A 26048-nucleotide genomic window follows, 5' to 3' on the forward strand; every position below is an offset into this window, starting at 1 on the left:
AGTATTATTACAAATTCTGTAAACGGTAATTATTTTTATGATTAATTTGTTGCAATCTGGCTAAATTTGGCGTTTATTCCATTATTCTTCATCATAGGTGTGTGACCGTTGAGTTTACGGTGTTTAATTGTTATTTGCTTGATTGTTGATGATTGATTTAGCAGTTGTAGCTACATTTCCTGTACATAGCTGTAAATAAATCTCCCATGTTTCCTCAAGAACTGTGTCGTCATTTAAAGAAAATTTGAAGTTGGCATCGAACGTGTAACAGTATCAATAACAAGATCGATGGACCTTTGAGTAAATTAAAAGATCTCAGATTTGTTGTAGTTTCTGCAATTTATCATTGTTTGTCATGCTTGATCTCTTAAGAATTTGTAGCAATTTCTTCAAATTACCTCCCCCCCCCCCATCAAGGCAAGAAATAAGCTTACTGATGCAGAACGTTGGGAGACCGCTTAAGTATAAGGAAAATTCTTTCAAAAAGCAGAGGATTGGGTAAGTATAACTGTGGAAGGTCTGTATAGTCAACACTCAGCCACGTGGTATGAAATATTTACTTCAATATTAAAGATGGATTGAGTAATTCCTTGCAGAAAATAGCTTGACATGAAGTTTGACTTGATATAGACAGTGAATACAGGGCCCTTTTCAAAATATTCCATTTACTTGCAATGAAAATTGGACAATCATAATATATACATTATTGAAACATTGTTTATACGTCTCTGCTCAATACTGCCATGCTAAGCCCAAAGTCATCTCTCCATTTTTCATCAAAATTGAGTTATAGTCACCAGGAGATTCTTTGTGACACATTTCACCAGAATACAACGTTTTATGGTCATTTGTTAATAGTTTTTTTTTTTTTTTTGATTTTTAAAAAGTTCCACATCAAATACCCGGAGGATCAAAATGGCAGTTTCCCATTTTGAACTCGGCTGCAGATACGACTTTTGCGCTTAGAACGGCAGCTTAGGACTTTTACATTTATACACCATTTTCACAAAATACCAATTCAATCTTATTCATTTTAGCACTAGAGAAAAATTTAGCTAAAATTTACCCATTTTAACTCAATAAGTGCAAAATCTATTCAGCATCTTTTCAGACATTGCTGTTTCTTTTTCCCCCTTCCTTTTAATGACATCAAACTTTACAAGGTAACCAAATCCGGACTCGTTGAAACCCGATTTTCAGATCTACACTACTTACATGCGTAAAAGAGACTTGAATGCATTTGTGCAAAACAAATTCCCTCCCCTTCCCAATACATTTTTGGTGTAGCCAAGCTTGATCTGTTTCAATTATGGACGTATTCAAGCCGATGGAATTTCATCTACCAGTAACGTAGCGAGTAATCTCCATCAGGTTGCACCAAAAGAAATTTCTGGCAGCACTACTGATGGATAGACTTCGATTGAATCGAACACAATTGAGTTTAATATGCCCTGCACAATTTGCTCGCGTAATCCATTTATAATAATGAGTGTCCCCTTTTTAGCTTTTAAGTGTGTTTTTTTACTTACTTTTATAGTGTTAAGCTACAACTTAAATGTACGCAAGTGTTATTGATTTTTTTAAAGCTATCGCATAGAGTTTTTTTCGTTGTTTACCAATTTTACCAATTATCTGTGGAATTTGCTTATCCCCGGCTATTGCGCCACCCTGCTCTGCAGATAATTGAGAGTTTACAGAATAATTACATTGATAAATGAAGAAATGGTAGGTACAATAAATATTTAAAATATATTACAGGTATGATTTATTTCACCTAAAAGTTTGAATCAAAAATTCAGTTAATGACTTTAGTATAAAACTACTGCACACCAAATTTGTACCAATTACATAAAAAACTTAATTAGACCCTTACAATTGTTACATTTGCACAAATTTTAATTTGAAGTGTTACACTGCTAAAAGTTAAAGTGATTTGTCAGTAGTTTGATTATAAGTCGTCTTCATTTATATGTTGTTTCATGTCAGTACGTTGAAAGATATATAAACAATGCTTTACATTCTACTATAGAAGTTCTAAATTCAAAGTTTCAATATTCTATGACTTGAAGTTTTGCAGTAATGTGACATACAAACATTAGCCCCCTAGGAGTATTTTCAAGGGTGGTCCGCCTTCCAGACGTTTTATGAAAATATGCGCCCTGGAGCCCAGTTTTCATGAAGAACTTGACTATATGGACCATTTTTATGAGAAAAAGCTTTCCTCCTTACTTTTTAAAAAGGAAGCCACCCTTTTTTTTTTCCAATTTACTTAACATAAGAAGAGAATATTACCTTCTGGGAAAGCTCTGACCCTGTCAAAGTCATAGACTGACAGCCACAGGTTGTAAGGACGTAGTGGCCTGATCGGTAAGGTATCAAACTTGTGGCCAGAGGGTCCCAGGTTAGATCCCAGCTGGTTGAAGATCCACCGTCTTCATTAATGACGACTGGAGGACCTTAAATATGCTTGTGGTCACAAAGTCCTCCAAGTGAAATGATACCTCTAGGGGTGCTGGACTAGGGAGGGCTTGGTTTCTGGTCTGGATCAAAAAATCAGAGCTTTCTTCAGGGTCCCATCCAATTGGTTAAACCATAAATAGTGGTAGGTTTGGGGGACCCTGAAGTGAGAAGAGAAAATTCACAGGTTGTGGGGAAGAAGGGCTCTGGGTAATGGTCAATTTTGAAGGATTAAATGGGGGAAGGGAGAGATCAAATATGTTGTTGAGTCACACATATTATTGATAAATAACTGATTGATAAATGACTGATGATAACTGGGTGATCAAAATGGAAATTTAGGTTGAAGTCTGAGTGGACATTTTTTGTCAATACGTTTCCTATTTGTTGTGCAAGGAAGTAAAGCTAAGCTTCTTGTTTAAAATGAAACAAAGTTTTCAAAAGAAAAATTAAAAAATACATTTGAAGACAGCTCAAGAAATGCTTCTGAAAACAAATTTTTAAATCAAAAAACAAAACTACTTCTATTACACTGTACCTACAGCAGTCAAGAATAGTGAATGCAGTTTTTCCTTTACAGTGAGATCAAAAACATGAAACACAAAATATCAATTTAATGCATGAAAACAAAAGTTAGTTTTAAAAAATTTGCTCTTTCTTGTGCGTTAAGCTCTTACTAGTTAGATGAAAACTAACTAGGCATACAACATTTGCAGCATAATTTTCTGAGATCACATTCCTCAGCAATTGGGCTATAAGTTTTATAAAAATCTTCTAATGCACATAATTCTGTCTCACATCCCCCAAGTATGACAGGTTTTTCATTATGGAAACCTTTTATTTTAAGCTCAATTCCACACTGAAAAAGGATCAGCGCAAGGTTAGCATTAAAAGGCGCAACCAGACTAGATCGCCATTTCCTCTGTTGTTGAGAACAAAAGTCGTCAGCCTTAAGAGGTTTCTCGTCCTTAAAGAGCCCAAAAAGTGAAAATACTTTTTTAACACCTCCAGCATGAGAAAACTGCATCACAGCTTTGCTGTTAGAGACATTCTCGTACTCCCTATAATAGAGAAAATATAAATAATACATAGTATAAATAATACATTCCATACTGCTTTCATGATATTTTAGGTCCTGACTCTAGAGGCACCTGGAACCTAATATTTTTAAGAGGTGGAAATTTTCAATTTATTGATTGGACAAGAGTAAAGAAAAAGGAGTGCTTGAGAACTTTTTTCTCATTTCAATGGAAGTTTTAGTCTTTATCTCTATGTCAGCCAAATTGTAAAGTGTCAGTTTCTCTTTCAAAGAACTATCCCTGCAGTTTGGCTGGTGGGAAGTCGGCAGTATTTTGTAGTTGCATCTCCATTCAACCAAGATTTAAAATGAGCCTAGTGAAGTATCACGGAAAAATACTCAATTCTCTATGCTCATCATATAATGTGTGTAGAAAAATGTCTGAAAATCTACTCATTTAAGAAGTACTGAAAGAACAAATGGAATCGTCTAGAACACTCACTGTAGCTTTGTTAATATTCAAGAGCCATTCATCATCAAAAGTCAATAACCTTGGCAACTTTTAAAATGATGCCAGACTAAGACCTTACATCTTGATCATGGGGAGACAAGGGCAAATAATGTGCCAAAAAACATGTTGCACTACGCTCTTTTAATTGCTACTTAGGTAAATATTTTTCAGTATTACACTAAGGGTAGTTCCCTTATATGCATTACACACAAAAAAAAAAAAAATTAAAACATCAAAACCCAAAGTCTTTACCAACTAGTTTTGGTCTCCTCCACATGCATATAATGTGCTTACTTGCATCTTAAACAAAACTTAACCAAAAATCATTAAACTTTGCTAATCAAAAATATTAGATTTCTTTTATAATGCTAACATAATTTAAATGTAGATCAATTGCATTTTAATTAATCACAAATAATAATATGTTTTGTCAATTTCATTACATTAACCTTGCAGCAGGCAGGGCTTCTATACCAACATGAGAGGCTTTTCGTATCTTAGATACAGCTTGTATTCTAATTCTTCTTCCATTTTCCTCTCAAAAGAAAAAAAAAACTACGTCAAATCATAATCCAAAATGACAAGTGCACTAGGCTTGCAACGTTCAGCTACAAGATATGCCAATAATTTTTTACATGAAATGGTGTAACTAAGAGATAGGTGTAACTGTTTGAATAAGTTCTTGTTACATTCAGTCTTCTATGTTTTTTATGAATTTTTTGCTACGGTGGATCACTGTTTCAGCTTCTTTATAGGTTACTAAAAATCCTATAAGAGTTAGGCCTAAAATAATGAAATAAATAGAAAATCAAATGTAACCAAACTTACTTAAACAGTTGTACACATCTCTCTGATATAAACAACAGACGTGCAAACTAGTACTAAAGCTCGAAAATTTCAATGACTAAAAGTAGGTCTAGGGGAGAGGGATTAGCACGAGTCAGACGTTCGTAGCAGGAATTGGTGTATAGATATAAAATGTAATTATCTCTACTCGTTAGATACGCGTACCAACTGGAAGGTTAAGCTAGCTCAGGGCTGTCCAACTGGTTGCCCACGGGCCGCATGTGGCCCGCCAACACATATTGTGCGGCCTGCCAACTTCTTATTCAGTATAGTTCTTTTTTTGACATTTATTGGTATCAAGAAGCATCCGAGACTACCCTTCTTGGTCAAGCTGGGGTCCCCGAAATTTCCTCTTGATCGCCCTTTTATACTCCTTCCATTGTATTGGGAGAAAAAGGTACATGACATCTACAGGTCACGGTCAAGCAGTCCTACCCTGCACGGTGGTGTTCAAACAAATTCCTAGAAAGAGTATTGCCTCGCGTTGGCGGAAAAAGACAAGGAGGGAAGAGAGAAACACTTCAGGTGAGCAAAACCTGCCTGCAATTGATTAAAAATAAAGACCCCCCTCACTGACTCTACAGCCTTTGTTGATTTTGAAAAAGAAATTGAGAATTTGCTCTTGTCGCTTCCATGTTTGAGAGCATATATTTATACGAAAGTGCTTCTTCGACAATGAACTTTATCAAGAATCGTCACAGGAGCTCTCTCTCCGACAGTTCATTGATAGATCTTCTTCAGCTGGCAACAAAAAACATCGAGGTTGACATTCCTGTCCTTGTAATGAAGGCGGATCTGCCTCAATTTCCCCATTAAAATTTAAACAAATTGTTTTATAATCCTCCTGTTTCATTGTTTTATAATTAATTACCTCTTATACATTAAGAATCACTATTAGTTGTTATTGTATAAGAAGCAAGAGCTTATTGTTCAAATTTTTCAAACTGTGGCCCACCAGGCGATCAGTGACCAGAATTCTGGCTATCGGGCTCTTTGCAGTTGGACAGCCCTGAGCTAGCTTAACAGGTAGTTCAGATTATTTGGAACAAAATTAGAGCAATTATAAAAAGATTTCATCAGCACGAAAAATTAAAAAATAATAATTTTAGTTTTATAATTACCTAAATAAATCTACAACATAATCAGCAACTGGACATGCTTGTTTAGGATTAATTTCATTCCCATAAGCATCTTTATAATAATCATCAATATCACCAGCATATTCCAAAACTTTCAATTCATCTGGACTGAACAATGAACACCAAGCATCATCCATATCCAATGCATAGGTAAAAAAACAAGCCTTGTACATGGTCAGTACTTCATCTGCACAAAATAAATAAATCAAATATGTAAAACTAAGTTGATAAAATAACATTAAAGATACTTCATTTTTAATCATAAAGGAGTGAGTGGGGAAAATAATTCTCAGTATTGTTTTATGTTATGTAGTGTTTTCCATATTTCAAAATAATGAAAGTCTACCAATTTCTTTGCCTCTGTACCAACACAAAAAAACCTACTTGAAAGTGAAACAAAAAGAGAATAAAATAAAATTTCAGAAATTTTAAGATGTCCTGGAACTATTTTACTCTTTCTAAATTAAAAAAAAAAAAATCAGTCAGATGAACTCAGTCCTGTCTAAAATGCAAACAACCATAATTTTGATTTTATTATTTACTATGTAAATTAATTTGCTTTTGAGATATATGCACACACATTTCAACTATCTTATTTTATAATAATTTAATTGAACACAATGTTCTTAAAACATTCTACAAAAAACGTAGCTTGCCACACTCTGCACTTTATTTTTATCTTTTCCATTGTCTGACTTGAATTTTAATTTAACATACAACACAAATGCAACCGTGTAAGTTTAAAAAGTTTTTACTTTATGATTCCATAATTTAAGTTTAAAAAAATAATTTTAAAAAACCATACCCATTGTTAGCTCAAATCCAACTTTATCTGATATACTTTTTGTAAGCTTCATCATTAATGGTCCATGGTCAAATTCAATAATTTCTAATACATTTAGAGATTTGTCTTTGCAGTCTTTCTACAACATAAGCAAACTTTAAAATTTATGCATTGCAACATTTGAAAAACATGGTTAAAACAAAAAAAAAAAAATCAGTTTTTTTTTTTTTTTTTACCTGCATTCTCTGGCATTTTTTGTGGAACTGCAAAACTTCATCATTTAATTTTTCTTCAAAGTCAATATCTTTGTCTATTATATTCAAAAAAAAAAAAGTTCCATGAGTCTTATTTATAATGAAAAATACTAATCATTAAGAGAAAAAAAAAATGCAAAAAATGTTTCCATGATAGTATTAATCAAAAAGTATTACACTATACAAAAGTAATGTAAAATTTTAAAAACATCTTCTAAAATAAACTTAAAATTTGAATGATCTCATTTGTAGGAAATAAATTTTGAAAATTTACAATTTTACACCACTCAATCATAAAAAATAAGTATTTTTTTTTGTTTTGTCAATACAGCTTGATTTTATTTACTAAACTAATAATGAAACACGTATATATATATATATGTATATATATATATATATATATATATATATATATATATATATATATATGTGTGTGTGCGTGGTTTTTTTTTTGCATTGATAATAATTAAAGGGATTCATTGCAACCACAAAAAACAAACATGTATGTAATTTAATTTACATGTTTGTGTATGGTAGTTACTATAATAGTATATACACAAGTGAAATCGGAATATTCCAAGTTCTTTACTTTTAACATTGTTAAAAATATATCTACAATCCATTGAAAAATATCACTTTTTTAAGAGGTTTATCAAACATCAAAATATTTCAACAAATTATTTTAAGTAAGCTCCATAAAATCATGCTTGCATTAATAATAATACAAGATTATCTTATTCTTTTGCAATTTAAAACCATAGAGTAGGTAGGAGGTGGTTCAGCTTAATATTCTTCACATTCAAACACAAATGTGATGACCAACAACAGGCTCTAGGCCCAGTTAGGATATTCCGAGTCAGTTTATGAAGATGAAGATGAATGGCCCTCTTAAAGCTATTTACCCTCTTACTTGTTACAGCTTCTTCCGATAAGCTATTCCAAATGCCAACAACCCTACTAAAATAATAATTTTTCCTAATTTCAGGATCAGCCTGAGATTAGAATAGCTTTAAATCACTTGTCCTGCTTTCCGTGCAAAAATCTAAATCATTAACATCTTTTATATTGATATGTTTAAACAACTGAATCATGTCCCCTTTTATTCTCCTAAATTCCAGGCTATTCATATAAAGAGCCAGTTTTTATAAGAGTCGGGCAGATCACATACATGTCATTTTTGATTTCGCTAAAAATTTTTACAGTGGTTTCTTTGAATGATTTTAGAAAACACATATTTTTTCTTTTCTTCCAAAAAATTTTTTTATAAACCACAAAAATTCCAAAAGTTGGTCCCAACTTAGGGTTTTTCTCAAATCGACATTTTTCAATATTCAATTATCTCTGTGCATTGAGCATCATCAAAAGTAATCTTTGTGATTACAACATGATATTTAGTGCCTCAAATGAAATATATCATAAATTTTTTGGCTGACTTTCAGTGGACCCTGGCAGGGGTGGGTACACTGTGCCAAAGAAAGTGAAAATTTATTATGTTTGAGGCATCCTGGTTCCATGCACTGAGGTTCAACTATAGTTTTTGCGAGCAATTTGTGTACTGATATATATAAACTATTAAATAGTCTCATTAAATGCATGGTAAATGCTCACTGCTGTGAAAAAATGGCAGTTTTGTCATCAAAATATGATAAAAAGTACTTTTTAGGAGCCTGTATTTCAGTGCACTGAGGGTCAGTATAGACCTTACTGCCTGCATTTCAAACTAGAGTATGTGTATTTTCACAATCAAGTAACAGAACTATGGGCAAGTTCTTTTCAAGAACACAATCCCTTCTTTAAAGCAGTAAAATGAGCTATTTAATTTTCAATTCAATCAACATATCCAGGTTTAAACTTTCCTCCAGGGACTTGCAGACACTATTTAAAAAACTAATATAATCAAAAACGTACCATAAAAGAGTTATAGACTGATTATGCTTACTCGCATACTTTATAATATGATAACTGGAAGCAAAGTGGGAAAAAAAAAAAACCTGTTATTATTGCGGTAAAAATTTAAGTTTTTTGTAACTCTTTTTCAAAGGTGTTTTAAGAATATTTTTAATTATTTTAGTTAAGATAGCTTTTATTCTTTTGTACGGTACATTATAGTTCGTTTACATTCGTTTAGGCTGTACATTATAGAGACAAAAATTATTTTCTCTTCACTAAACTAACACGATAGCAAACAATTACTAAGTCATATTTTATTACTTGTGATAAAAGCAATGCTATGACATTATAAAACAAGGGTGTAGTTGCCTAACTGATTAGTGGAACAATAAAAAAAAAATGCAAGACAAAACATTGTAGCTTGAGTATGTCTAACTGGATGCGTCGTTAACTCTTATGCAATTTCCTCATCTTGAAGTGCATTTTATGAGCCTGCAGAACCATTGCCCACAGTTATGTCACTTGTTTGAAAAGACATACACACCAGTTTAAAGTGTAGGCATCAAGTTCTATACTAACCCTCAGCGCACTGAGATAAAAAGGCCTCTAAAATTACATTTTTTACCATATTATGATGTTTTTTTTTTTTTCATACTGCTTTTAGTTATCATATTATAAAGTATTCGAGTAAGCAGAATTAGTCTATTTGCTAGTTTATAACTCTTTTATGGTAAGTTTTTAATCATACTAGTTTTTTAAATAGTATCTGAAAGTCTCTGGAGGAAAGTTTAAACCCCGATATGTTGACTGAATTGAAAACTGAATAATTCATTTTACTGTTTTGAATTACGTATTGTGTTCTTGAAAATAATTTGCCCATAGTTCTGTCACTTGTTTGCAAAAATACACATACTCTAGTTTGAAATGCAGGCATCCAGTTCTTTACTGACCCTCAGTACACTGAGATAAAGGCTTATGAAAACTGCCCTTTTTACCATTTTTCGATACGAAAACTGACATTTTTTGGCATTGCAGATGGTGAGCCAAGCAACTAATGAGGCTATTGAATAATTTATGTATATTCTTACACAAATTATGTACAAAAACCATGATTGAGCCTGAATGCAGGGAATTAGAGGGCCTTAAACAGGGCACTTTTTCATTTTTTTCGACAAAGTTTGGCGACCCCTGAAAGGCTGCACTGAAGGTCAGCCACAAAATTTACAATGTATTTCAATTTAGGTACTAAATGTCATATTGTCAACACAAGAATTTTTTTGGCTGATGCTAAGTACACAGAAATAAATGCATTTTAAAAAACGAAAATTTGGAAAAACCTTTATGTAGGGCCCCACTTTACGAATTTTTACAGGGCCCCAAAAAAATTTTGGAGGAAAAGAAAAAATACGTGTCTTCTAAAATCTGTAAAAGGATTCAAAATAAAAATTTGAGCAAAATCAAAAATGGTGCATTTCCGAACACTCCATTTCTGCCCGGTTCATATAAAAACTGGCTCTTAAGACATTTAAGTCTGGCACCATAATCTACATTTGAAAGTCCCCTTACTCGCCTAGTAGCCTTTCTTTGAACAGTTTCTCTCTTCAGATACACAGACCAAAACTGAACAGCATACTCCAAATGAGATCCTACCAAACTTCTATTTTAATGCAGAATACCCTTATTAGATTTCTTTAAAATAGATCCAATGATAAAAACCTAAGCATTTTGTTGGCTTTGTTACTTGCAATGCTGTACAGTTGACGAAACTTGAAGTCCTGATTTATTGAGACACCCAGATCAGTAACATTTTCTGCCTGAGTCTGGGGTCTGCACAGAGAGGGAGAAGGTACACCTGTTGACTAGGGCCCGAGCCTGAAGGGGGCCCAAGTTTTTCAAAATGTGGGGTGAAATTTATATAGGGACATACGGGTAAACAATATGGAGGGGGTCCCGTAAAAGTCCTTTATGACGGGTCCTGAAATTTCTGTGCCCACCCCTGGCCTGACTAATGACTGATCCCTGTAAAAAATAACTTGTCTGCTTATTTCCGTAACCAAAACGCAACATTTGGCTTCTCCCAACATTATTATCTGCGCATCCATGTATCATTACCATTGCATTTATTCATTGTTATCATCGTAGCTTTATCTTTTTTCCCCGTCTTCTTTAGTTTGAATTTCAGTTACAATGTCCTCAAGAGTGCATACCTCAAAAATGAAAACATTTGAGTTAACAGGTGCATTTTAAATGCTTTTCTACTCCACAAACTAAAACGTGGTGATCAATACTTATTCTCAGGATTAATGGCTCATCACTAAATTTTGGCTGACTTCAGAAGTAAAAAGGAATTTTTCGCGAGAGAGTATTAGCTCAGAAAAAAAAATGTTAGTTGATGGAAATCCTGTAAAGTATAAAAATATAACTAGCTACAATCAAGGTTGCTTGTTAAAAGTGACTTAGATTTCTGTAGAAATAACATTGTGACAACGAAGGATTTATCATTTCCTCCTTAAATCAGAGCTTATAGAAAGGAGAATCCACTGCATAAGAAAATATTTATCAAAAAGCAAAAAAAGAACTGTACAATTATCAAAATAAATTAACATAAGTTATAATAAAAAATCAATAAGTCATAGCAAATATGTTGCATACATTATTAAATTCTAAAAACTATACTTTCAATGAGGTACAATTGCAAAAAAATAAAAAAAATAGATCAATAATTGAACTTGCATATGATTAGTTACCTAATTGAATAATTTCACCAAATTTGAAATAAAAGTATATGTAACAAAAAAAATAACATCTATTGACTAACTGACTAAATGAAGTAATTTTTCAGACTTCAGAAACAATTTTATCTTATGAAAATAACATGTGAAAATAAATATAAAAAAATCAATTGTAACCATAAAAAAACAACATAATTAGGATGTAAAGTCGTTGGATTATTTTACATTCTAAAGCTCATACTCTCTACGTTGAAAAAGGGCACATCACTTCTGGCAATATTTCTGCATTCATTATTTTGTTTCTTATGGTCACTTTGTTGCATAAAGTGACTCATTTCTTACAAATACTTGTGCTACATTTCAAAGAATAAAATATTTAGTACTGTACAACAACAATACAAAAGTTAGTTCAAAATCAAAATCAAACAAAAAGAGAAGTATAGCAACATTAATACCTACACCCTTCATCAAAAAGACCCTTGGCAAAATATTCAGCAGTACTTCTTGTTCTTTCTCTGCTGGTGTATTCAAAGACAAACTTCTCAGGTGTATAGTCTTGATTAAATATTGCTGGGAATCGTTTTTTAAAATTCCGAGCTAAAATTATCAAAGAAAGGGGTTAAAAAACAAAAAAAAACTTATATCATAATCATTTTTAAAACAAAAAAATTTTCACTAGCAAACTAGATTTTCAAACTTGTATGTTTAATGTTATAATTAGGGATTGCAATACCGGACCAAAAATTCAATACCGGTGTTCGGTATTTTTAAAACGTGATACGGTATTACCGGTATACAGTATACGGGTTTTTGAAATTTCTTAAAAAATGCTTGATAACATATTGTTTCATTGTCATATTTCATAATTTCGTGCGAAAATTGCATTTGAAAACGTATTGTGAACAATTGTAAAATGAAGGAACAAATGTCATAATACAAAATCAATAATAATAAAAAACAAAATGCATCTATTGAATCCTTCATCTTCAAATAATTCGGTCTAATGCATGTAATTTTTGGAAAAATCCTTTTGTGTGTGTATTTCTTTTGTATTGTGTGTATTATGTAATTTATAGCTAGTTGTAATTTTTTTCCGAGAGACGATACTTTTCCAGCATTCTCTTGAGCAGGAGAGGTTTGTGTTTGATTTTCATTGTCAGCCCTTTGGTTTGAAATTTACAATAAATTTGACAAGATTTAATCTTTCTAGTTTCTTTTATTCGTTTTCAAAATTCTTTACAATCCTCAAATAAATAATAGCTGATGATCGAGTAGCCTGCATGTTTCAACAATGAAACTCGTGCCACGGCATGATAATTTGATAACGTGTTTTGGTAATGTTTGACATGCAGGAAAAGGCTTTATTTTTACAAAGCTGAACTCGATCGGTGACTTAACTGTTTTACTAGTAAGACTGTCATTTCAGGGGAATGAAGAAACGAAAAAGCGGTAAACTATGAACACTACTGGAGTTTAGGGTTAATCCATTGGAGTTATAGTTAAAATTTCAACTATCAAAATATCACCAAACAGGCAATTGTTTTGTTAAAATATAGAAGAAGAGAAGCAATTTTCACCCGTCATACCTTGACAGAGGACTTTCTAGTTATAGTTATGTAAATATCTGAAGTTATGTTTTAAATGATTATGCTTAACCTTTATACAAATGTTCATACAAATATTTAAAAAGATACCATAAGTATTAACGCAATTGATGCCTGGAATAAATTATTCATAGAACAAATACATTAGAAATTACGCTCGAATACACCCTTGCACAAAAGGGAAAGTGAGCGATCAGGGAAATGGAAAAAATAAAAATCTAGTGCACAAAATTCACAAAAATGTGATTAACCTCACCATCTTGTAATGAAAATATCATTTTGCAATCTTTCTGCTACTTTTGTTTAGTGATATTCCATTAGTATCATGCAGGGTTTGAAAATATCATGATATTTTTGAAAATATCCGATATTTTGATATATATCGGATATTTTGATATATATCCGATATTTTCAATCAACACAAAATTAAGTCATTAAATAGTAACTGCTCCCTTAAATCGCTGCTGTTTTTCTCTTATGTTATTACTATAGTGCATCAGTTTTAAAATTAATGTTTCCTTCATTATTTGTAATCATGAATATGTATTTTATATAAAAATTTATATACTTTGAATGACGTAAGTAAAAGTTATATTTACAATCATTTGTAAAATGTGATCATTTAATCTATTAGAAATAAAATATAGCATAACTGATATATATCTATTAATTTTAATTGAATTACTTAAGCATTAGATGCTTTACTCATTTTTCTTTGGTTAACTACTTGTACAAATTTTATATATTTCAGAAATAAAAAATATGCATAAGTCAGTACACATCTATAATTTTTTTTTTTTTTTTTTCATTTCTGACCAATTAAACTTGCTACATTACAAATAATTTTATGAATAGAAAATTAAGAAGGCAGATTATATTATTTACATTATATTAATGATACATTAATATGTTACATGAATGTATTACTTTGGATTATTTAATTTAAAAAAATTCATTAGAGTATGATTAATACACTTAATTTTTCTATCTCAAATATGGTACTTTGAAAAAATAAACATTGCAAATATCAAAAAATCATGATATTTTCAAAATTAATATTGGATATATATATCATGATGTATATCATGATATATATCGACCGATATATATCGTCGAACCCTGGTATCATGGAAAAATAAATGTACATTTAAAAAGTAGATATTTAATAAGTTAAACTGAAAATGCTTTATTTAAAACTATTTATTATTTTCAACTAATACCAAAAATACCGGTATTTTACCTCAGCAAATACTGGTATTACAAAATTGCAAAAAATACTGGTTGATGTACTGAGCAGTATTTTTTTAAAACAAAAAACACAGTTGATTACTATTTTAAACAATTTGTTCTAGCGCAATAATGCTTAATTGCATGTTTCTCAAAGCTCAAAATCATTGTTTGATGCTTATTCCGTGAAATTGCTGTACTCGCCCGACAAAAGACTTGATCTAAGTTTAATGTCATTTTTGTGAGGCTTTCTGGCACCTGAAGTTTGAAAAGATGGCCTTTAATGTCAAAACAAGCAAGAACGTATTTTCTCCATTGAAAAAGCCAGGATAAAATTTTTCAAGAACATTCTTCAACTTCTATGACATCGAGACTGAAAAAAGTGATTGAAAAAAAGGGGGAAATCATTGATTACTACAGTTTTGTCAGGGCAAAATGATCGTTGTCCTTATAATTTTGTCTAGTTTTAACGGTGACTTTTTTTTATTAATCATGGCAAAACATTTATATTTTATATTTTCAAATATTCTGCTTTCCACAACGATTTCTAGCATAAAAAGGCACTTTATGTATAAATTTCACTGAATTATTTCAGAAATAACCTTTTTTCGGTGCAGTTTTCTGCTCTCCTTATAATTCTGGCCTTCACTGTAGCTCTTGATGACCAATTCCTGACTTCGACTCCCAAAATTTTAGGGCCTTTGTCTCCTACTCCTGTACCTGAAAATTAGTCAGACTCCGGCTCCACAACTCTGACTTTGACTCCGTAGTTTTAGCAAAAATTTAGGGACACAGGGGATATAACTGACTCTGACTCCAACTCCTTTATCCCAAAATAAATCCAACTCTGATTCCCCAAACATTGGAAGATATGTGGACTTGAAAGGAAAATGACCAATTCGGACTCTTTTATCCCAAAATGAGATCGCCTCTGCCTCTGCAGCCATAGTTTTTACTTCAAAATAGTTATTGTTAATATGATTTGTTTTTATTTTCACGCTAAAGTTTTAATTTATGTATTCAGTGTTTGGCGTAGAAAGTCGGAGACCTTAATGTTTTCATATAAAGATATACGCAGACAATTTTTTTAATTGAATACAGTACTCTTAATTATCCACGGAACTGGATGCTGCAGGTACCGCGGATAAACTCAAACCGCAAAAAGGCTAAAATAAGGGACAGATAAGGTAAAAATTGTCCTCCCTCAAAAACTTAGCTGTATTGATGCATAATAATTTCCACAAACAGTAAAAATGTTTTGTAATTTTGCACAACAGAACTTAACATCAATAAAAAACAAGTATTTATGATTGTAGAATGAAGAAAGCACAATAATAAATAAAACAAAAACAATTGGGTTTAAAGTTACAATTTTTTGACAAAAAAATACAGCTATTGGTATTTGCTTTTTGCTGCGAAAATACATAATACTGATTGTCGATTTGCTCGCGGATAATTCGCTCGTGTATAATCGGGAGTTTACTGTAAAGTTAATTTCTTCGAAAGGTGTGTTGAGCATTAAAAAAATTTCGACTATTTATGATGGCATTCGATCAATTTTTTTAACTATGACCACTTTACCCCATCCCAGGTTATTAACACACATAAAAAAGAAAATGTCATTAAGCTATTTAAATAATTTTTTCTTCCAAAAATTCAGTGCAGTGGATTCTTTATTAATGTAATATAAAATAACGACAAAAGAATTTGAAGTTCTAAAAGAAATTTTTGCATTATTTCTTTACTCAAGTTGAAAAAATTAGCATGTTTTTTGTTCTGCAAATTGCATTACAAAACAATATAAATGCTTAGTAAGCAAATGGGAAAGACACATTTTATTTTTACAGTCATCTCGCTAGGTACATAACTTAAAGAATTTGAAACAAGGGAATTGTTTGTTTGAAAAATTGCAACAAATTTGAATAGACAAAGATAGGTCATTTAGAACTTTCTCAAAAATTCTGGCAAATAAGGTCAACAAAGACAAAAGGAAGGAAATCTTCTGTTTCTGTACGTGTGAAACACGTGATAATAAGAGACGAGCTTGCACCAAAAAACAAACATCAAGGGATATTAGACGGGGATTCCAAGTTATGATGCAGTTCTCGAACTGTTTAACATGTTTTAGAAGAAGAGAAAAAGTGTCATGATCTGAAACTAATGTCATGCCCGACTCTTAAAAAGTTCATAAGAGACCAAGGGTTGAGCATGCCAAAAATGTGTTGTTCTGGGTTAACAGTGGGATAATGTAATGTTTTTCAATGAGAAAAAGTTTAATTAGGAAGGACTAGATGGTTTTTGCTACTGCTGGTACAACCTCTCTGTGAAGGAAAATAAATCTCAAAGCGTACATTTGGAGGAGGCTCAGTAATGGTCTGAGGAAGTTTCGCAACGGACAGAAACTAAACAGTATTTTTTGTGCAGGGCAGAATAAATTCTGAGAGCAATGTTGATGTACTGAGCAACATTTTTTAACAAAAATCACCGTTAATTACAAGTTTAAGCTATTTGTTCCAGCAGAATAATGCCTACTTACATGTTTCTCAAACATCAACATCATTTCTTGATGCTTATTTTGAGAAATTACTGTACCGGCCGGACAAAAGGTTTGATCTTTAAGTTTAATGGAAACTTAGTGAGACATTCTGGCACCCGAAGTATGAAAAAATGGTATCCAAACTTGAAAAAAACAAGAACTCATTTTCTTTATTGAAAAAGTCAGGATAAAAGTTTCCAAGAATATTCTTCAATTTCCATGACATCAAGATTGATAAAAGTGATTGAAAAATAGGGGATATAATAGATTACTAGGGTTTTTCAGGGGCAAAATGCTTGTTGTCCATACAATTAAGTCAATTTTTAACAATGGCATTTTTATAATTAATCACGGCGAAAAAACTTATATTAAATATTTTTAAATGTTCTGCATTCAATAATGATTTCTAGCATAAAAAGCATTCTGTGCATAAATTTCACTGCACTATTTCAGATATATATTTTTTTTTCTGTGTAATTTTCCACTGTCCTTATAATTCTGACCACCACTGTACTAGATTCTTTTCGAAAGATAGTAAGTCAAACTAAGTCTAAGTAACTAACATTTTGAATTTCAAAATAAAACGATAAAAAGGTGTTTACAGCTTGCTAAAGCATTTATAGATGGACAGAAAATTGTTGCAAGGAAAGGTAAAATGCATGAAATTAAATGAATAAAATTATTGCTCCAAGATTTGGACTAAAATTATATTTGTACCTAATTCAATGGCTTCTTCTTCTCCAGTAGAACTTATTTTATTATCATCTTCTAAACGAAACGATATTGTCCACATCTTCAGTCTTTCCAAATCATTCTGACACATTTTAACTATGAATATAATTGAATAAGTTATAAAATTTATCACTGAACATACATAACAATTTAACACATAAACAAAAGTTTTAAAATTAGAACACATAAAACAATGAAAGAGCTATTTTTAACATTAGAATTATGAGTTTTTCTAAATGATTGTACTGTGTAGTAATATAAAGTTTTTGAGAAAATTGGTTTCTTTTAAAGCCGAAGTTAAAGGGCTCCTTTAAGAAAAACAAAACGCAGATACTTTTGCTCTTTCGTTCGGACCACGAGATAGATTCATTTATCTGATCCGCATTATGTGAAAGAGATGCGAAATGTCCTAGATAAGGTTAAGAGTTGTTTAAAATGTTCTCCAAAGTTAGGCAATAAATGTTCTAGAGACAATGAGGACTAAATTAGTCCTGTAAATACGATGTGATATACTAATAAGTAAGGTGTTGCCAAAATTTTCCCATAATATGATATAATCAATTTTCTGGCATTAAAATTTTCTGTATATATTAAAAACTAAAATAAAATCATTAATAAATAATAAATTCGTTTTCATTACAAGTAGTAAATTATTTAATACAGCATATGACTTTTCTGGGAAAATCTTAGGGCTTTAGTAAAATTTCCTTGGAAAAGGTACATTTCAATTAAAAATTCAAACATTTTTGTTCCGTGCAAATAAAAGTTTAAATAACAACTAAGAGAAATAACAGGAATGTATCTTAATTCTTTGATTTAAAAACAAAAAAAGAAAATAGCGCTGACCTCCCATCCCTTGTTATGTCCTCTTTTTCACCTGCCCTATTAGGGGTTGAGCATCAAAAAAAATTACTAACCTTTGTCTGTGTAAGATGAATTTATTATTTTCTCTTTTAATTTTAGCAATGCATCATTCATCACTTTCATATTATCTGCATCAGGATATCTGGTAGCATGTCTGCTTAGAAGATAAAATACTTTTGCTTCACAATCTGAAAAATGCAACTTTTGTTTACTTAAACAAAAAACTCAAACAAAGAAGGGTAAACAAAAAAATTGCTCATTCCATTTATGAATAAAAATTGTTTCAAGAAGCATCATCATAATACAAAATTAATGCCTAGCAACAGGCTTGGGACCAGGCCCGAATCAATAAATTTTTGGTCCCCTTGCAACAAAACCTGCAGGCCAACATTTATAAGTCTTAGTCTTAGTGTTTTTTTTTTTTTTTTTTCAATTTCCTGGATCCTTGGGCCCTTATGGAAGCAAAATTTTCTTCCAAATTACCTTGGAACGATAATTGTTTGAGGGTTTAAAAAAATTACTCATTTCTTTACTTATTATTTTATTACAACCGGAACAAAATCAATTTTCCTTGATTTTTGCCACCAACATGTTACATAATTCTTTTTTTAAGTACTATTGGCACATTAATTTGAATGGTATGCATTATTATATGGATGCCTCGCCAAGTCGACGAACTCCATAAAAGAAAAAGTAGAGAATAGTTATGAAGAAGATGGTGTTATATCCGTAGGAGAAAATAGAACCCCTTGTGTGTTACATTTTCTGTCATCACATGAACAGAAATGTACTGAACCAAAACTTCAATATAAATTCACATGCTAAGCATTGATAAAGTACTATTAAAGCAGAAATGAGGATTTTTTTAAAAAGTGGAGTTAATCGATTTGGTAATTGAGGTATCCATATATTAATTAAGAGGAATAATTACAAAAACATTAGCTTTTATTTCAAAACTGAATTCTTCTGATGCATCATTCATGCCTCGCTTTGATTTACACAAGTTGCGAGACAATACAAGTTGAGCTGTTCATATTATAACACTGGATATTTTACATCACTACTCCAGGTTACTACCTTTTAATAGAAAGGTATAATACTTACACCAAACATTAAAACAGGCCTTGCTTATGAGCGTCGTAAAACCATACACAAAAATAATTTCTTTCTTCTATTCTATTTTTATAAATTGAAAGGCTATCATTGAATTGAAAACTTTTAACATCCCCAAATGCACATATTTAACTGAAACATTCCTACATTTTAAGTAATATTAACCATAGGGTTTGAGCAGAGCCAGATAAAAATATTAAGTATCTGTGCATGCAACTCAAAAGTATCTGCAAGCTAATCATTGTCAATCATGTAAAAAAAACAGGAAATGGGGAGGGCGGGGGATTGTCTATTCCAAAAAAAAAGGAAAAGAAAACATTTTTATTCATAAGAAATAAATACTTGCAGGAAAATGCTTTGAGGTTACAAGGAACTAATTTCCATGCCAATTATGTGAGCCTACGGCTGCAAAGACCTAAGCTAAATTTCAAAATTTTAAAACTAAGCTTCTTTTAGCAGATATCTTTGCATTCGTAAGCTCACATATTTTTGGGAATTATATCTCCACTGCAGATCATACATTCGTGTGACCTTCTCTTCTTAAGCTGTCAAGTCAAGAAATCAATAGGATACCCAAATTTCTGAGAACAAAAGAAAAACTAGCAATTTGCTGCTTCTTGGAAATGCTCTGTTGAGGGAGGGGACAAAAACAAGTGTAATAAATCTAGCAGCAAAAGTATTATTTATGAAGATGAGAGATACCACTAGGAGCAAATCCCCATCTGCCTTTGGTCCCTTAATAGCCTAATGCACACAAGGATTCCAAAACTATGCCATATTTTTGGATGTAAGCTCTGCGGCACTTAACAAGAAAAAGTTTATAAATTGCCGATGCGGCAAGTACAGCAGGTGCGGCGCATATGGCGTGTTTTTTTTTTCTTAATTTACAACATTTTACAGAAAATAAACTATTTTGAAAAGAAGAAAAATTAAATGCTTGGAACTTTCTTCGAAATGATCAGAAATGTGTTCAAAATGTGTTTTGAATGAAAAATAACAAAATTTTCCTTTTGAATTGCTGGAAGCATTATTAAACATGCTTTTTTTTCCCTAAGCAATCAACTATGCAAAAAATTAATGAATTCATAATCGGCGTGTCTCGCCTTTTTTGCACATATAAGCTTCTACTGTAATTTTAGTCTTTTTTGATTAACATGAAGATACTAAAAAATTATGCCATAATATTCTATGCCATTAGTTTTTAATTAAAAGGACTGAGCAAAAATCAGAAAAATGTCTAAATTTTCGTGTAAAGATCGGGAAAATTTCCGGAATTCTCATTTCCCGGGAAAGTACGAATCTCCTGTTTTAAGCATTGTTTTTTGGACTAAGGTGCTGAATTTTAAGCAGGTTTATCCTGTAATTATTTCAAAGTAAGTTTAAAACTTTTTTAAACATCCATAAAGGCGATCGTTCAAAGTTTTTTTCATGCACAATGTAAAAATATTTGGCAGCGATCCGAAATTCGGCTAAATCCGTGGTTTTAGAATTTAGGTAAGTAGTTAAGATTTTTTTTTTTTTTTTTTGAAATATTTACTCTGTTTAAATTGCTTTCCAGATATCTTCAAAAAAAAACTTTTCTTTCACATTGTTTGTTAAATTGAAAGTGCGACGCTTATGCCGCACAGTGTTTCGATTAATACAAGCTAGCTGGACAAAAGTCAACTTCAGAATTCATCATTTCATCACACAAAATTAAAGTGTTCCTAAATTCACATGATTTAATTGTTTAAGATAAGATGGATATTATTTATACTGGTATGTGCTATTTTTCCCTAATTTAATTACTCTATCTGATAATGAGCAATATTAAAAAATATTTGAAGATAAACGAAGGAGTTTTTGCTCATTTAAAACCTTTTAACCTTTAGCCAACGGCAGTACATATGCCGACAAAAAGTGCTCTCTTCTTACGGCTGTGGTACAACATCTGTACCAGTCCTTCCCTTCCCCCTTCAGTTACTTCCCGCAGCTGATAATCCTTTCACACACGCCTACGCAGGGAGAAAATGAATGAAACGCACTACACCCCTTTTGGGGGTCTGTGAATCAGAAGCGTTTGGCATAGTTTTGTTCCCAGTGAAGGAATGTGTGGCGAAGTTTCGAAAAAGAGGGGAGAAAGAAAAGAAGAAGTAAAATACTTGAAGGAAAGAAAAATTTTTGATTGCCTTTTTCTATTTAATAACCCAATAGAAAGGCTTCCTATAATTAATAACAGCATATTTTACTGAGTACAAAACACCTATTTAGTTTAAGCAGTGTAGATATTTAGGGAGCAGAGGCAAGAAACATCATTCTCCAAAATATTTCTTTTGTTATGGTTATATAAAAATAATTAAACACTTGAAATGCATATCTTATTTTGCTAACTTTTCGAAAATGAATATCATGGTGAATAGGAAACAACTTATCAATTTGCGATTTGCCACGATTCATTTATTTCTTTATTTACTTTTTAACTGAAACTTATTTGTAATACCGTTTCAACAAAACATGGAAAACATTCTAAAATCAATAAAATTTGAAAGAGAGGTTTAATTAAGAATCTGTGTCGTGAATCTTTTGGTTTGAAAATTGAAAGTTAGACTAAATGCTCATTTTTTTTTTTTTTTTTTAATAAAAAGAGTTACTAGCACAGCCAGAATTATCTTCTGGAGGGGGTTTTCTGTTCAAAACGAGTCTTTTCATATGTAAAAGTTATTGCACTATTGATGGCAAGAATGTTAAAATCAAGGGCTCTGAGGGGTGTTTTTACCCCCCCCCCCTCCCCCCTTCGCTGCACCTCAAAATCTTCTGTGATAATTGATTACTTATTGAGTGAAAAGCATAAAAACCTAATTTTGATATTTTAGAAAATATAAATGTATTTCCTTGATATTTTGTCTATAGCGAATATTATTTCAGTAGAAAGTTAAAAGGACTAAGGATATGCTGAATGAAACAAAATAAGTATGGTACACCGGGGCACGTTTACGAGGATTTTTTTTTTTCGCTGAATTTTTTAATTTTATGGTTCAACTTAGGAATTCTTAAACGTTATGGCCTTATAAAGCAGTTAATAAAGTATAAATTTGTGCATTCAGTTTTCCCCCTGTTTGTATTTAAGGGGCTTAAAATGTTAATTTTTAAGTCAAAGTCGGTTGCTCCTCTTTCTTTCTTGCACAAAAAAAAGAGGTTAAGTGAAAATATTTATAAGAGCATCTGATATATCTTACTCAGTTTTCAATGAGAGTCTAATGTCTGTTTATTTTTTTTTCTGTTAATTAATTCTTACATTTGGAACTGTTTATACCAGTAAAAAATGGAAGAAAGAGGTTGGTTTTCTGTTTACTCATGCGTATTTTTTTTTTTAGTTATCTTCTCTTACTCACAAATAACAACGTACTGGGTAGTGAAAATGTATTATAAAGATAGTACATAAACAGGAAATGTTGAAAAGAGGAAAGACTTGGAATCTAAAATAAATTTGCCCAGATATTTTTCTTGTGCACTGTGAAGGGAGCGGAACTTAATCCTTCAACAATTACTAGAGGTATTTCAACCACAATTAGAAGAAAGAGTGAATGGGGATATCAGGGGATTTGTAGGCTGTCTCTCCATATTATCTCACTCGACAGTGATTGACTTTGAAATGCCTCTAACAGCTTCATATACAAAAAAGGGTGCCTTGCATGCTCTGAAAGATAGATAAGCGCTAACGTTCTTTATGTAAATAAATACAGTGTACAAGCATATTCCGCTTGCACTTGCTCAGAAAAGCAAAGCAAGGAATTGTTCGCTATTATTGTGGATTCTTTCTTGGACACACGTATTAGTGTCATCATTTTTCTGAATAGCCAAGCTGAAAAGCAAAGTTGCCTCCGTTGAATCTAAGATTTTCTACATTGTATTTACAATGGCTTTGGTCTCAGCTGAACGCTATTTACCTCCGCATTTTAGCGCATAGATAAGGACATCTGGCATTTATTGAATCCAGTGGTCTACCTCACAAATAGAGTTTGATATTTATTATTTTGTTGTCGTTAGCCTTAGGTTAGATGAGAAGCGTTATTTCAGTGATTTCAATTTTTTAACTGAACCAAATATACTTACAAAAAATCTAAACCTCTAATGTAATTACTAATTTTATTGCTCAAAAAAATGTATCGTCGGAAAGGACTCACAGATGAAGAAATACAAAAGTTGATGCAAGAACTAGACGATGAAAACTATGCTGATAGTGAGTCAGAGTGCGAGGAGGAGGATGAATCGTTCATGCCATGTGAGCTAATCGACGGAAATGAAGAAAATATTATCGTCGCACCGGAATTTCCAGAAAATTCTTTTGAAGTTGGAGCCTTAGAAAAGTGGGGTAACCCAAAAGTCTCTGATTCTCCAATGAAATTCCAATTCACTTCGCATGTTGGCGTGAAAGTAAGTGTGGAGGAACTACAAGAAGAGAAAGACTATTTCAATCTCATTTTTACCAATGACTTTGTTGAATTTTTATGTAAAGAGACGAACAGGTATGCTTCTCAGACTTTGCAGCCAGTACATTTAGGAAAAAGGAAACATGTTTTAGAATGGAAGCCTTGTACCACTGAAGAACTAAAACGTTTTATTGCTTTGACCCTTTTAATGGGTCATATTGATAAAGATGATATTTGTGAATATTGGTCGAAAGACGAACTGATTGAAACGCCTATTTTCAGAAAAAGCATGTCCCGAGACAGGTATTTACAGATCCTTAAATTTTTACACTTTGCTAACAACGAAAACTCGCCAGACCGAAATGATCCAAATTACGACAGACTGTGGAAGATTAGAGAAGTATTTGATCATATAAATTTATATTTTAGAAGCCTGTATGATCCCATAGAAGAACCGTCCATTGATGAAGTTATTGTGAAATTCAAAGGTTGTGTTATTTTCAAACAATATATTCCAAAAAAGCACAAGCGATGGGGTATAAAAAATTTTAAAATTTGTAATAAAACTGGTTATACTTGTCACATGCAAGTTTATCTTGGTAAAGATAACTCACAAGGATGTACCACTAATTTATCATCACACAATGTGGTAGTAAATATGTGTGAGCATTTCAAACAAAGGGCACAAGCTTTACATGGACAACTTCTTTTCTTCCCCATTGCTCTTCTCAGATCTTTTCTTCAACTATAAAATTAACAGTTGTGGAACCATACGATCAAACCGAAAATATTACCCAAAAGAATTGTCAAATTCTAGATGTAAACTGCAGCAGGGGGATGTAAAATTAAAATATAATGCAACAGGGCTTACAGCATTATGCTGGAAAGATAAACGAGATGTTTATATGCTCAGCAACATATATTGTCCGGATTTTAAAACTAGCAAAGATAATAAAAAACCAGAAATTGTAGAAGATTATAATCAGTACATGGGATATGTGGATTTAAGTGATAGGATGGCCAATTTGTATACCTTTGGGAGAAGAACAATGAAGTGGACTAAGAAGTTATTTTTCCATCTTCTTGATCTAACAGTACTTAACTGTCATTATTTGTTTAAATTAAAATTTCCGAAAATCACCCACAAAACATTTCGCAAGAACCTCATCAGAAAACTTCTAACTATCTCAACAAGCATTACAACAAGCCCTTCAACCAGTAATATTTCCATTCAATCACCACTTAGGAAGAATATTTGCATAAGAAATTCTAACGAAGGACATTGGCCACAAGCAATTAAAAATCGACGAAGATGCATTGTCTGTTCTAAAAAAAATGTGCAAAGGCGCTCAACCATCATATGCAAAAAATGCAATGTTGCTCTATGCGTTGATATTAATTGTTTTGAAATTCATCACGAAAATTCAACAGACGCTTAGGAAGTTACGCAGAGCTTTGCAAATGCGTCCACCAGGTCAAATTTCGAGTTGGAAAAAAAAAAGGAACGGGGGGGGGGGTGGCTATAATATATATGTGTGTATCAATATTTGTGTGAGTGTTTATGTTTATTCGTTTGTACCTGAATACGAACTTAGTGCTCTTTAAATTGTGTTAAGCTGTAATAATTTCCTGTATTAGAATTGAACGTTAATAAAATGTGTAATTTATAGAAATATATTTCTTTCTCTCTCTGTCTTAAGCATACATATGTGTCAAAAAATAAACGCAGTTTTGTGGTTGATTTTTCACAGGCTCAATTCTATGTAAGAAGAGCACATACAGTAGAAACACTTTTACTTTTATCTCAACTTAAAAAATTCATACTATTAATGTCAGTAATATTATATAAAAAAATGAGAAAAGAGAGATTACACAGAATAACTTAGTAAGTCCGCACAATAAACTTAAAATGTTTTAAATTTTTTCCAGTGT

At 31.8% G+C, this 26048-nt stretch overlaps 1 protein-coding gene across 3 annotated transcripts in view; it reads right to left on the reverse strand.

The window, feature by feature from the left end:
• Nucleotides 1-847: 847 nt before the first annotated feature.
• LOC129221851 (multiple inositol polyphosphate phosphatase 1-like) overlaps nucleotides 848-26048 on the reverse strand; it is a 76871-nt gene continuing 51670 nt past the window's right edge. For all 3 annotated transcript variants that reach the window (XM_054856200.1, XM_054856199.1, XM_054856198.1), the window contains 7 exons: nucleotides 18648-18782; nucleotides 17716-17826; nucleotides 12091-12228; nucleotides 6992-7065; nucleotides 6777-6894; nucleotides 5954-6158; nucleotides 848-3518 (listed from right to left, as the gene is read on the reverse strand). In XM_054856200.1, the coding sequence (XP_054712175.1) occupies nucleotides 3149-3518; nucleotides 5954-6158; nucleotides 6777-6894; nucleotides 6992-7065; nucleotides 12091-12228; nucleotides 17716-17826; nucleotides 18648-18782 (1151 nt within the window). In that variant the 3' untranslated portion in view covers nucleotides 848-3148. The remainder of the gene's footprint in view (nucleotides 3519-5953; nucleotides 6159-6776; nucleotides 6895-6991; nucleotides 7066-12090; nucleotides 12229-17715; nucleotides 17827-18647; nucleotides 18783-26048) is intronic.

This window comes from Uloborus diversus, chromosome 5 (genome assembly GCF_026930045.1).
Source record: "Uloborus diversus isolate 005 chromosome 5, Udiv.v.3.1, whole genome shotgun sequence".
In the NCBI taxonomy this organism is placed as follows: Eukaryota; Metazoa; Arthropoda; class Arachnida; order Araneae; family Uloboridae; genus Uloborus; species Uloborus diversus.